The sequence below is a fragment of the Plectropomus leopardus genome, chromosome 2 (genome assembly GCF_026936395.1).
Source record: "Plectropomus leopardus strain MGB_pleo_1.0 chromosome 2, ASM2693639v1, whole genome shotgun sequence".
In the NCBI taxonomy this organism is placed as follows: Eukaryota; Metazoa; Chordata; class Actinopteri; order Perciformes; family Serranidae; genus Plectropomus; species Plectropomus leopardus.
Window position 1 is genome coordinate 8,011,238 of NC_142177.1, and position 13,320 is coordinate 8,024,557.

General features: G+C 37.9%; 1 protein-coding gene across 2 annotated transcripts in view; it reads left to right on the forward strand.

Moving 5' to 3' along the window:
* phactr3b (phosphatase and actin regulator 3b) overlaps positions 1–13,320 on the forward strand; it is a 62,659-nt gene that overhangs the window by 12,809 nt on the left and 36,530 nt on the right. Inside the window, exons 1-4 of one of the 2 annotated variants that reach the window (XM_042493853.2) lie at positions 2,699–3,002; positions 9,171–9,329; positions 11,304–11,378; positions 11,524–11,664. In XM_042493853.2, coding sequence (XP_042349787.1) covers positions 2,996–3,002; positions 9,171–9,329; positions 11,304–11,378; positions 11,524–11,664 — 382 coding nt within the window. In that variant the 5' untranslated portion in view covers positions 2,699–2,995. Of the gene's footprint in view, positions 1–2,698; positions 3,003–9,170; positions 9,330–11,303; positions 11,379–11,523; positions 11,665–13,320 lie in introns of those variants that run through there. The other variant, XM_088083884.1, reaches the window with a different exon arrangement.

The window sequence follows — 13,320 nt, forward strand, 5'->3', positions numbered from 1 at the left end:
TTACAAAAATGTTTATTATGTGTAAAAAAAAAAAAAAAGTTCAGCCGAAGCTAATTTAAAAACTCCTACAGTCCAAGCCAATCAAAATGATTTAAAAAAAGGTAAATTAATCTAAAGTAAATTCAAGCTTTTGTTTAAATACTGAATTTCAAATAATCCACACAGAACCACACACAACTGCTACGACTGTACAATTAGTCAAAACATTATTAAAATCACAACATGTTGCTGCAATTTTTGATGAAGATCAAATGTTTCACAACATACTAATAAAAATGAGGCACTGTAGTGCTATAGAGATGATGATGATGATTACATTATATTCCAGATGTAAGGCAACAGGCTTGTTTGTTACAAACCTGAGCAAAAATTACATCAGTATCATTTTACTTTTTTTGTGTGTGTGTGGTGAAAATGAAATGTAAAAATGAACATTCCCACTAAAACCGTAATAAATTATTTGCTTGCATATATATTGTGCAGCCCTAACTACTCATAACCTAGTTAGCTGGTCTGCTAGATGAGACTGTGTTCAAAATTACTCCCCATTTAATGCATATACATGATATTGTGTCCCTTAAAAAATTCATTCATTGATTGTTATGGCCTGTACTATACTTTTTGCTAAACATAACTCAATGCGATGCATTCTTGCAATATTGGCAGAAAAGGAAGAGGAGGAGAGAGGAGAGCTTCCCATTTTTTTATTTGAGAGTGTTTATTATTATTATTCTATTAACATTATTCTAGGATGGTTATAACTACTGGTGGCGTTTTGGTCACATGATTTATTTTCATATACTGCACGTTGTGACTACATTCCTGCAGTCACTTCAGATTTCTTCATCGTCAAGTTTGCAAGCCTGAGGTCAAGTGTCAGTTATGCAATAAGTGACGGCAATTTGTGTGCACACCCTTAAGGCATTCCCTCCATCCTCAGCCATATTAGATGTCTTGTAAATATTGAATGAGATTCATGTCGGGTGAGTAGCCTACACCATTGTTTACATTCTTTGCTTACTGCTTGTGTGTCCCCAAGGAGAAATCCAGCCATTGACTTTTATCATCTCTGATGAAGCTCAGACCTTACTGCCATGTGTATGAGTGGCCCTCGAGAAAATCGATTTGAAACCACAAAGGCTTTGTTTACACACCACGTGATGTCTGAATAATTAATAATTATTCTCCTGTGCCGATGCAGTGTGTGCAAGTAAAGGAAGATAAAAAATATATACATTTTTTATTATTAGCAGTGTGGGGAAAAAAAATCACATAAGTAGCAAATCACAATTTATTTTTTTCCATTTTTTAAAAACATTTTTCTAAATATAATTCTTATTTACAAACCCATGTCTACCTTTGCAAAAGCTTCAGTTTTCAGAAGGCAGGGCCTACTTTGATCATTGGAAGGTATCATGTGAATAAGTGCTTACACAGAGGGCATAAAAACTGCATGTCCTACGATACGCAATGACCTATTTCTCAGTTTTCATGCAACTACATATCTGACATTATATATTTATTATGTAGTACCCAGCATAGGCGGTCCCATACTGTAGGGAATTCATTCACATATGATAATACGGAGATATGGTTTTAAATAGGCAATACCAAAATGAAAACTTGAGATAACTCTTAGGCTATGAATATTACAAAACTAAGACATACATTTGCAAGTTTGTTTACATATTCACTCACTTTTTTAGTGTTAGTGAAATTTTATGGTCATTTTGTAAGCTTTAGTTTGTTTTGCTGTTATGATGAAACAATTTGCTGATTAATCAAGTGGTCAACAAAAAACAAACAAACAAACATAAAAACATAAATTTGCTAATAGTAATTGTAAATTGACCCCCACACAGGGGGGATGTAGTGGGGGAAACTGATTACCAAGGACCTCAGTGAGAGGGGGCTCTTAAAAAGTCTAACATGAGGTATGCATCTGTTTGCAGTTAGTCTAATCAATACCATAACTAAATTAAATTTTGCTGAAAAAAATTGACTGATGTTGGTTTATTATTTGGTTGGTTTATTTCACTGTCTGCAGCAGAGTTTGGCTCTAAACACTGTGAGAGCAGATTGAGTGACTGCTTATGTTGCTGGAGCAAAGACAGAAAGGAAAGTGAAAGAAAACAAACTGACTTTAAAAAGTAAAAAATGAAAGGTGCATGAGAGAGACATAGATCAAGACATGGACCAAAACATTAACAAATAATTGAGAAAATATGTTGAATTCAGATTAATTCAAATTTTATTGATATAGCGCCAAATCGTAACAAAAATGATTTGAGGACACTTTATTTTATTTATTTATTTATTTTATTTTTTGCAGCTCTACATTTTATTGCATTACACTAAGTTGTAATTCATTATTTTTTTCCGCCCCATTAAATGTGAGGAAGGGTAAACTAAATAGGTTTTTAGAAACACTTGTCTGTACGTTTAATATGTATTTAACGGCGCTACCAACTTCGCAGCAGCTGAGATTACTTTACTGCACACTGTTGTGTTCTGGTGTGTGTGTGTGTGTGTGTGTGTGTGTGTGTGTGTGTGTGTGTGTGTGTGTGTGTGTGTGTGTGTGTGTGTGTGTGTGTGTGTGAGCGCGTGTATGAATTGTAACATGCAGTTATCTACTGTAATACTATGTTTTGCAGTAGGGGGGCTGAATGTGTGCCAGTTTCTTTGCCCTCCTCCTCCCGTCCAGAGGGGCGGGGTCCACATGGCACATCAACACTAGCAGCTAGCCGCAGATGTAACCCGGCGACCCACACTTTGTTTCCGCTCACTCGGACCGCTCCCGTCGCCGGTAAACTAGACTTCCACACCTTTGTGAACGAGGTGCCGTTACATAAAGTGTTTTCTTCGTCTGGTTATCTCCTAAAATACACCGCGGCTTCGAAGTCACCCGTTCTCCGGTCAGTCCGATCCCGTCGCCCCCGGGAGCAGAGGATGTGAACACCGGGAGCTGGAGGAGGACACGGCAGCTGTGTATCATATGTTATGTACGTAACTTCTGCTTTATTCTGAAATATTTGTTTTTGGCTCAGTATTCCATTGAAATACAGTCAATTTGCGGTTGAAGCATCCCATGTGTTTACACTAAACATACTAATGTGAATGCAATGTGCCTGCTGGGACTCGTAGTGTTTGACTTTACGACCAAAAAGCACTTAGAGGTGCTATTTCCTCCGATGATATCAACTTAATATTCCCAAAGTGACATACACAGCGTTCATTTGCGAGTTTGTGGTGACGTACTTTGGGACTCTTCTTTATTTTTCAGAGGAGGAGGGTGGCTGGGGTGGGATTTCACTTGTTTTTTTGCTGTTTTACCTTCCCTAAAGCTACAAATCTAGCCTATTTTTAGATGAAAGTTGAAGACAAAATCCTGCATTGGTTTTCCACTCTTGTTTTGCATGCTAGTTAGTTAGTAGTCAATAGGTATTTTACAATTTTAAATGAGACAAATAATTAAGTGGTTTTGATAAAATATTGCTTAAGCTCAGAATTGGGTAATCTTTATTTTTTAAATTTTTTTTAATTTGTTTTTCAAATATTGAACAGAAGCATCCTATACATAATGTGTTCATGTCGGACTTACTAACTGTTTAGCCATGAGAAATGGTGTAATTTTGGCAAATTTGAAAAAAAAAATAGTTTTATGTTTCCCAAACCAGCCTTTCGAAGTCATGTTTTCTTTGATAATCTGCTGTAAGTGAAAAACAGTCCCTCCACAGTGCTTAAAAAATCATTTGACATGGCTACCTCATTTTGCCTCTCCCCCTCCCCTCGCATTTATAGGCTATCAAACAGTCCCAAATACGATTTTTCTTTTCTTTTTTTATGTGATATTACAGTGATAACATTTTTCATTCCCACTACGTGGTTTCTTTGACTTTTTCCTTGTGATAAAAAACAGTTCTCTTCCACCCAGGAGCATTAACTCTTTAAAAGCCACTTCAACATTAGTTTTCTTGTGCTGCATTCAGTCACCTCTCACAAGCTATTTAAACCTTTGAAACCTGAGCAGATTGGTTTGATTTCTTTCCAGAAACATTGGAAAAAAGAGCAGTGACCAACTGGAAAAGAAATGTCCGACAAATTGCAAGAAATTAGTAAAAGGTGAAGAAGAAAATGACCTGAAAATTAGTTTCTAAAAAAGAGGGAGTGTTATTAGAAAATTGGGAAAAACTTGGGAAAAATGTGCAGAAATATATTCATAATTGTTTTAATTATATATTTGAAATTATTATACAGGAAAAAAAAGATTTTTTTGACACCTTTTCTTTTAAGTCATTATCTTGTTTTATTTGATTATTTATTTTTAAATTTAATTTTTGCTGTTTTTCTTGTCGTTTTCTGATACATTTTTTGTAATTACTTGCTATTTTTTGGCCATGTGTTTCTTATTGACTTCTTCTCACTTTTTTTTTTTTTAAAGAAATCAAACCAATTTGCCCAGGTTTCAAGGGTTAAACCCCCAACAAGTGAACAAATGTGAGTGATGAGGATGTTGTGAGTTCCCAGGTGCTCTGTGTTTGGCTCATTATCTGCAGCAGCAGACCCCTGCTGCACGTTACAGCACACTGTATGCCTACTATCTGAATTAATTTCCTTCTTTCTGCTTAAAAAGATGATTGTTCTACTTGCATTTACAGCAAAAAAAGTGTGTTAATGTTCACTCAAACCCCTACCACCTGAATGAATATTTCAACATAACTCGCAAATTAAAAATACAGTGGCTCCCTGACTTACATTATGCATCGTTACACGCTGGGCCGCGATTGGCTGCAGCTCTCCATCTCTCTGTGTGGCAACAGCCTTCCCATCCGCCCAGCAACTCCCTATTCCTCATGCTGTGGTGCTTCTCTGCCTCCGAGGGCCTTTTCTGCAACATCCAGCGTGGTAACCATGGCAACGGCAGCCTGACCCTGGGTGTGCTGCTACAGTTACTACAAGCTTGACCTGAATTCGTCATCTGAGGCAGGCGCACATGACTTGGGTGACTGACCTGCTTCTCATTGTTGACGGTCAAGCAGCTCTGAGTGTTGGTGGAAGCCGAGGCGTCAATACGCTGCTGTCCAAGGATCAGTAATGATTGGCCTCGTGTTGTTAGCGGAGTCTGTATGTTTGTTATCTTATCTCTTGAGTGTCGTCACAGGTTTGTTTAGTTGCATTTCTGGAAGTGATTGGTGAAAATAAGATGTGGCTTCTGTGAAACAGCCGGAAATGAGTTTCTAGCTTGCTAGTTTCTATAAAACGCAAAGCAAAAGTAAAAATGCCAAAAAATGTCTGGTTTTAGCCTCTCCATTGTGAGGACTGCTGCTTTTCTTTTGTTCATCTTCTAGTGAATGGGCTTCCTTTGGCTTTTACTTCGTTGGTCACACAAAAAAAGACTGAAATAATAAAAATTATGAAGGCCATTCATAACTTTTTTTCTGACATTTTATTGACTGAATTTGGGATAATGAACTTGCGTTGATTTGGAGTGGTGGTGGGATGTCAGAATGGTAGGAATCACCAGAAACCCCACAATATGATATTTTGAGGATACTACATATATTGTGATATATTAGGGTTTTATCGCCTTTGCCTCAGCTGTAGATTATGTACACTCATATGACTTGATGATCACTAAAATAAGGCAGGGAAAAAAGCGGATATATCGATATCGCCACTCATCAGACAAATGAGTTGTTATATTTGACATATCAGATATCTGCAGAAAATCTGCATCTCTTTCTCCTAATCAGTGGTCCATTTTTAAAAATTGAAAATGTGTTTATGGTGGTTATAATTGTAGGCTGCCACAAATTAAGGACTTTGTGGGACACCCTGTCTGTTTCTTTATAAGGTGAAGTTTTAAAAAATAAAGTTTCTCACTTCACTTTTACTGCAACAAGATGTAGCCATTATATTGGAAAAAAAAGATTTGTAAAAAAAATATTTTTGTATCAATACTTGGCGTCACTGTATCAGTATAGTATTGTCAATTGCATATAATTGCCTGGTCAATTTTCTCCTTCACCACTACCAGTTGATAAACAAACATTAATAATGAATATATAAATAATTAGCCTGGATCTCTGTCAGGGGGCCCAGAGGACCCATCTCTGGCACTTTCATTTATTTATTTATTTTTTACAAACAAGCACTATTTTCATGCTTTGTATGCACTCTGGCACCTTATTTACATACAACAATTTGGGTGTGAATAGATATATTTTTATTGTGAATTAGAAAATGTTTGGCGAGCCACTCGGCACTCTTTTGTGGGCTGCATTTGGCACATGGGCTGTAAGTTGAGTATTACTGGACCAAACCACCAGTCAATTGTGAAAATAATTGGCGGGCGAATTGATGATGAAAATGATCTTTATTGGCCCTCTTCTCCTTGTGAACATTTTGATACGAAACATTATGCTGACATGATGGCTTGTATCTATGTAAACGTACCTGACAGTTTATATCCCCGGCTGCTCCCTGCATCATTTTGTCGAACAGGAGAATGTTTTTCGGCTCGGTTTTGACCTTGTTTTTAATGTCACATATGTGCCCTTTTGCTTGGGTTGCTGTTAAGTTGGCCACCTTCCACATGCCTGCACCATCAACCCCAAATCTCTGCCAAATCCATCCTCTCCTCTGAAATATCCAAGTATAAATCGCAACACACCTCCTGCTGTCCTCCTATCATGTGACTGGGGGCAGTTATAAGTGTATGTAATTCATTTCTTAAGGGATATAAATGAGCAGATGTTGTGGATTTAGATGCAGAAAATGAAAGCCTTCACGGAGCGATCCCTGCACAGCCCACGACTCAGCTGTAGGCTCCCTGAGGTGTTAGCTTGTTGTCGGAGCCAGACTGTGTAGGAGGGCCTATTTCTGTCCTTTCTCCAAGGAACCTCTCTCTCTGTCTCTGCGTCTCTACGCCACTGAATGCAGAAGTCGGCCTCTGAGCTTCTCTGCCTGCCTGTGTGTCTGTCATTGTCATCCCACCTCTACGGCCCAGCCTGCAGCATTAAGAGAAGAGTATCGACTGACAGGATAAGCTATTGATTGACAGTCTGTGTTGATGGAGAGAAATCAAGCTTCTGTACATGATTAGTCAAATGATCTATAGGCTTATTAACCTTATTTAATTTTTTAATTTTATGTTTGCTTTGACTTTATGATAATAAACTGAATATCCTTGAGATTTAGACAAAAGAGGCAATTTAGATGTCGCCTTCAGCTCAGGGAAAACTGATGGATGATTTATCACAATTAATTATCCCCAAAATGGGGTAATGGATTAATAAAATCTTCAATGATCATTTTGCAGATACCTATAGTAATTTTTTTGAAGCTTTCAGTCGCACAGGCTTTAGTTACAGCATGAAACATACATTACTGCAACACAGCAGTCACATGTTGTAATAATCACAGAACTCTTCCACTGATTTTTTTTTGTTATCTGCGTCCAAAAACAATCAAGTACTGGAATTGTTTGACTGGATGAGTTCCAGTACTACATGGTACTGGTTTACTTGAGTTGATACCATAAAGGTATCAAGTACCAATACCAGGAGTGTATAAAACATTCAGTGGGGATAAATATATCAATTAAATAATCAATGATTCATTGTTGTAAAGACAAAACTTAGATACATATTGCCATCATTAAGTTCTGCCTTTTTTTTTTTTTTTTAAATTCCCATGGCGCCTGCGTTACCTTTTCTGTCCAAGCTCACACACTCGTTCCTAAACATTCACAGTGCTAGTGAACTAGCACCAGGAAGATAATGGCAGCATATTTAATGATATTTTGTCAAGTGAGTTGCAGACAGCTGCATTGAATTGGATCAAAATTCAGTTGAGTCAGACATTGTGACATCAGAAAATATGGTATCTTTGTCCTAAGAATCGATATATCGTATTGTGATGAAACTTGAAATTTACACCCCTAATCGATGCCAGCCCTAATTACTAATTCTATTTTTTTCATTGATGTTGAGTATTCTTTTGATTAATCAAAAATTGTTTCGTCTTAACAGCCCAAGGTGACATAGTCACGCTGCTTGTTTTGTGTGACTAAAATGTAAAACCCAAAATATATTCCATTTACAGTGTTATGAGTCTGTATTATCTGTCAGTTGATTAATGTAGAGCTGAAAGGATTAGTTGATTAATCGATTAGTCAGTGGCCAAACAAATCCAGAACATTAGTTCAGTTTTTAGTTTGATGAGTCTTCTATGATAGTAATCAGAATATATTTTGAGTTAGGACGCTTACGTATTCAAGCTTTGGCTTTTGGAATTTCTAATGGCCATTTTTCATAATTATCTGACATTTTAAAGCCCAATTAGTGAAAAGAGTCTGCTGATTAATTGATAATAAAAAAATGCAGCCCTAGATTATTGAACTAATTGTTGCAACCCTCATGAACATAAATGTGTAAATGTTTCAATATATACATTAAATAATAAATATTACGTAAAAACACTTAAACTGCAACTACAAGACACCTTCATCCCCAAAACTGGCCTTCCAAAACACAGGAATACATGTTTGTCATTACCCAAAAATAATGACAAATGCAAGAAAACAAAAATAAACAATTGCAACATGGATACACAGCGGGATGCTCTAAAAAAAATACCAAACTGTCAGCAGCAGAAGGGAAGATTTGTACAATTCTGTCACTACCGTGCTGTAGATCCACCAAGATAAGGACACAGCCTGAAACAGTGTAAAGTCATTGAGGACAGCATGCTGCAGATGTCTGCACTGACCTTAGAAAAGGCATTTGTGCTGAAGCTGATTTTATTTCTTCTCTGTGTGTCTTTAAAAAGTGCTCTATTGTCAGTGTGTTTGGGGCAAGGAGGGTCTGGCTGCCCTGAAACCATGTGAGTCACACAAAAACAATGCGATTCTCTGTCTTCTCCCCCACTGCTCGCTTCTCCTCAGAAATTAGACTGGAATCAATAAGGCATTTACAGCCAGTGACCCACATTTGCTACTCTCATACGATGATGGGGGGGATGTCAGGAGGATTCAGCCAATTGTGTTTGAAGGGATTTAAGAAATTCCTTCAGTCCTCGCCACGTCAGAGCTCTTATTGACGTTGCTGTGTTCAGGATGGATTTTTTTCCCTGCAGCCTGTGTTAATGCTGTTTGTTTTGTGTTGCAGACGTGATGGACCAGCAGAGGGCGCTACATTCAGGTTGCCTCGTCTCAGGTGTTCGCACACCTCCCGTGCGGCGCAACAGCAAGCTGGCCAGCCTGGGACGTATCTTCAAGCCCTGGAAATGGAGAAAAAAGAAAAACGAGAAGCTGAAGCCCTCGACAAGTGAGTGTGAAGCAGGACTCGTGCTTCCATCACCCAGCTGACAACCAGTGTTGTTAGACATTGAGATTTGGTTGAGACATCTGGGGACCAAAATATAATGTTTGGACAATGTCTAACTAAAAACAGATGACTATGATATTTTGTTGGTTTAAGTTTTCAAAGCCCTACATTCTCCAAACGTCTCATGCTGACAACATCTAGACGTAGAGTAACAACATTTAATCATAAGGTATAAAGTATGAAACCAAACATCTGCAAAGCAGCAAATTTTAATGTTGACATAACAGGAAATTATAACGTTGTTAGACATAGAAATTATCATCAACGCAGTTATAATTCCAACCAAAATTCATCATCTGTCAACAAGAGTCCAACATCTTTCTGGCGTCATACTAAGGTCTGGTCCTGCTGGTGGTTCATGAATGCAGTGCAGGCAGAACTTGTCATGAGCTCTTTTTTTCACCAGCAGCACTTTATGAAGTTTGAGTCATGAGCTGGATAATTGATCTGTTGATCCGATCGGAGCTGATCAGATTGATTCATAAGAGGAGCAGCTGCTGCAATTGCAAACTTTTAGACCCAGCACAATTGCGGATTAACCTTCACTTTTACTGTGCCTGCTGCTCCGTCTGTGCCCAGAATACTCTCTGTACTCCAAGATTGTGATGCAGTGAATAAACAAATGGTATATATATATATATATATATATATATATATATATATATATATATATATATAATATATATATGTATATATATATATATATGTGTGTGTGTGTGTGTGTGTGTGTGTGTGTGTGTGTGTTTGTTCTAATAGCGCTTCTAAAGAACGGATCAGCTCCAAAAATTTAAAATCTATTTGTGGCTGCAGATGTTTACATTTATTTGCTGCAACAAATAAATAAATCTGTGGGAAACCCTGCTGTACTCAAACCTGACACTTCTATATATTATATCTGGACCCTACCTGAGCTAGACGCACCTAAGGTAACGTTATTTTTATTACCATGATTACAGCTTGCTTGTATGCGGTGATTGCACAATTAAAAGGCACGCACACACACACACACACACACACACACACAAACATAATGTAATTTCAAATCTTTAAATGTATTAGTCCTGAAAAATAATTTTAAAAATATAGTTTAAAAAAATACCAGTAATACTGTCTTCTTTGGTGGTCATTGTGTCAGTGAAATGAACTGAATGATCGAATTGTGGAGGGTCTTACCAAGCTAACTATGTGTGTAGCATGTCCATATTGACAAAAGTTGAAACATATATAAATATTGTATGTGTAATCCAAGCAGCTAACTAACCTTATCTTGTGTTATCTAAGTTTTACGGTAATGATTTTTGAGTCTTGCTGTTGGCGTATGTTAAGTCTGAATGTCTACAAACTCTTCTCAAACGTTAACTGCTGAACTACTTGCAATCCAACCGTAGTGTTTTATTTGGACTCATCGTGGAGGGACAGCATCCACCAAGGATGGCTTCAGTACTGTCCTCTTTTCAATAGTTCTTCCAGTAACACTTAAGTTACATTTGCTGCTGCTGCAAGCTGAAAAGGCAAGATTGTCCTGAGAAACTACACCAAGCTTCGGGTAACTTTAGGTGATGGCAACGTTTGCTTGACATCCTCCAGCTTTAGCCAGTTAACTTTAAAAGATATTTATTGGCTGAAATAGCCAATATGTCGTTTTCAAGTGATGGCATGTGAATGACAAACTTTTGCACTGTACAAGAAGTAGCCAAACAAAGACAATGGGTCCCTCATTCCCAGGCTGAACCGGAACATTATTTGTAAATGTTTTGCCTGACCCATCAGGTCCTATTGGGCTCGGGTTGGATCTCCACATATTATTGGGAACAGTGACACAGAGGGTGTATTTGAAAATGGACTCTGGCTTGTTCATGTTTTCATTGTCTGTGCAATCAGTGGACCAGTTTGATAAATGTTTGTGTTGTTTAGCGGTGGAGAAGAAGGCAGCTGTACGACAGAAGAGAGATGACCTCGTCAGGAGGAACCCCGGGGAGACGGAGACAGGTGCAAAATGAGAGATGAAAACACACACACACACACACACATGCACATGACTCCAGGCTGATCACGGTTCACTTGTTTAGCCACATGATGCTCCAACTGCTCTGCAGACTCATTCCTGTCCTCTTCCACTGTGCGCTGTGTGCAGAGTCAGACCTTGCTTGTGGGGGGAACGGTGAAGATCCAGACACCCCGACTCACTCTGATGTAGAGGACAGAGACGAGGAGCCCGTGGCACCTCTGGCCAGCACCAGCGAAGACCTGGGCAGTGATTTAGAAGCCTCAACAGGTACATTACCGAGGTCTGAGAGAACACAATCAGAAAATGTATAAGCACAGCACTTGCTTTGATGCTTTTTATGTTACGGTTTAGACAATTACACATGCAGAGAGTACAAAGAAGTAAAACAAGGTAACTGTTGGACTTAAAACTGCTCTAATCAAAAGCTCTAAGCTGTTTTAGAATACGGGGAGATCATTTCTTTTTGTTTGATCACATTATAGGTATAGTTAGGCTTTCCTTTCCACTTCCCCATTTATTATATAAAAAACAGAGAAAACAGTGAGAGACTGCATCAGCAAGATGAGAGAGAGCAACAGTGGTGCAGTGCTGTGAGAAAGCCAGTGAATGTGAGAAATTAAACCTTATTTTCTGATTGTTTCACCGTCAAACACTCAATGGATGATTTATGCTGGAAACAGAAGCTCTTAGTTTCATTCTCCTTCTTTGAATTTTATACCTTTTGTACCTTTTATACCACATCCAACTTGCAGCAGTGCCATGCAGCAGTAAATGTCGTCACAGTGAGAAGACAAAACCTAAGAGGGTTTTTTTTTTGTAGATTAAGCAGGCAGGCACACTGAACTGCAGGGTGCAGAGTGTGTTCACCATTGCGACCAGCTGCAGCCGTCGTCCTGTCATGTTACGTTTTCACATGTCAAGCGGACGAATTTGCCTCATCTTCATGGGTCTTTAGATCTCGAGGAAACACAGATTACAATGGTCATGATGAATCTTTCAGTTCCTACAAAAGTTGTCCCTGGGGCTACAAGCTCTGCGAACTTTGGTTCAAAACATATCACAATTTGAAAAAAAGAAAAATATAAAGGATCCATATCAAAATGGACTGTTGAAGTGTTTGCGTAAGAAAAAAAAGATCTGCCAATAGATCGTCACTGAGTATTGGCCTCAGAACTCCTGTATCAATTGAGTAGTGCATGTCTTTGGACTGTGAGGGGAAAGCCAGACATGTAGAGATTAGAACAAACAAAGCACAGAAAAAATGCTAAATTCAAACCACAGACTTTCTTGCCATGATGCAACAGTGCTAACCTCTGCACCACTGTGGAACAGGATGTGGAGTGAGAATAAGAGCACCCTCCATAATGGACTTGAATTATCCCATGGTGCATGGTAAAATTAATGTACCACAACTTCTATCATGCATTTTGCAAGAGATGAATATAAACAAATTAAGCTGTGATGATTTCCTGTCAGTGGCCATATCCAGTGCCAGTTTCGTCATTTTTTTTCAATTTTATTTATTGTTGTTTTATGTACATTATCTATAAATGTATGTACACAAGAAGTAATCAAAGGAATAAAGGTTAGAAAAATATTATTAGAAAAATGAAGGTAAGTTAAATAAGTACATGAAAATCTCAGGTAAAGCAATAAAGTGTCAATGTCAGGCAAATCAACAAGGTGTAAAAAACACAAAAGAAGGTTTTCAGCTTGTACATATGTTACTTCAATAATGCTTGTATTTTAGGACATACCATTCTTTTGGGGGAATCCTCCATTCTTGTATTTTTAAAAAAATATTTTTTAGGCTCTCACTGAATATACTCCCTTTCAACATTTAAAGTTTTCTTTTTTTCTTAAGTTTTCATTATTGCAAATCAAAATGGAATACTTCTCTATGTTGTGGCTCCACTCAGTAAT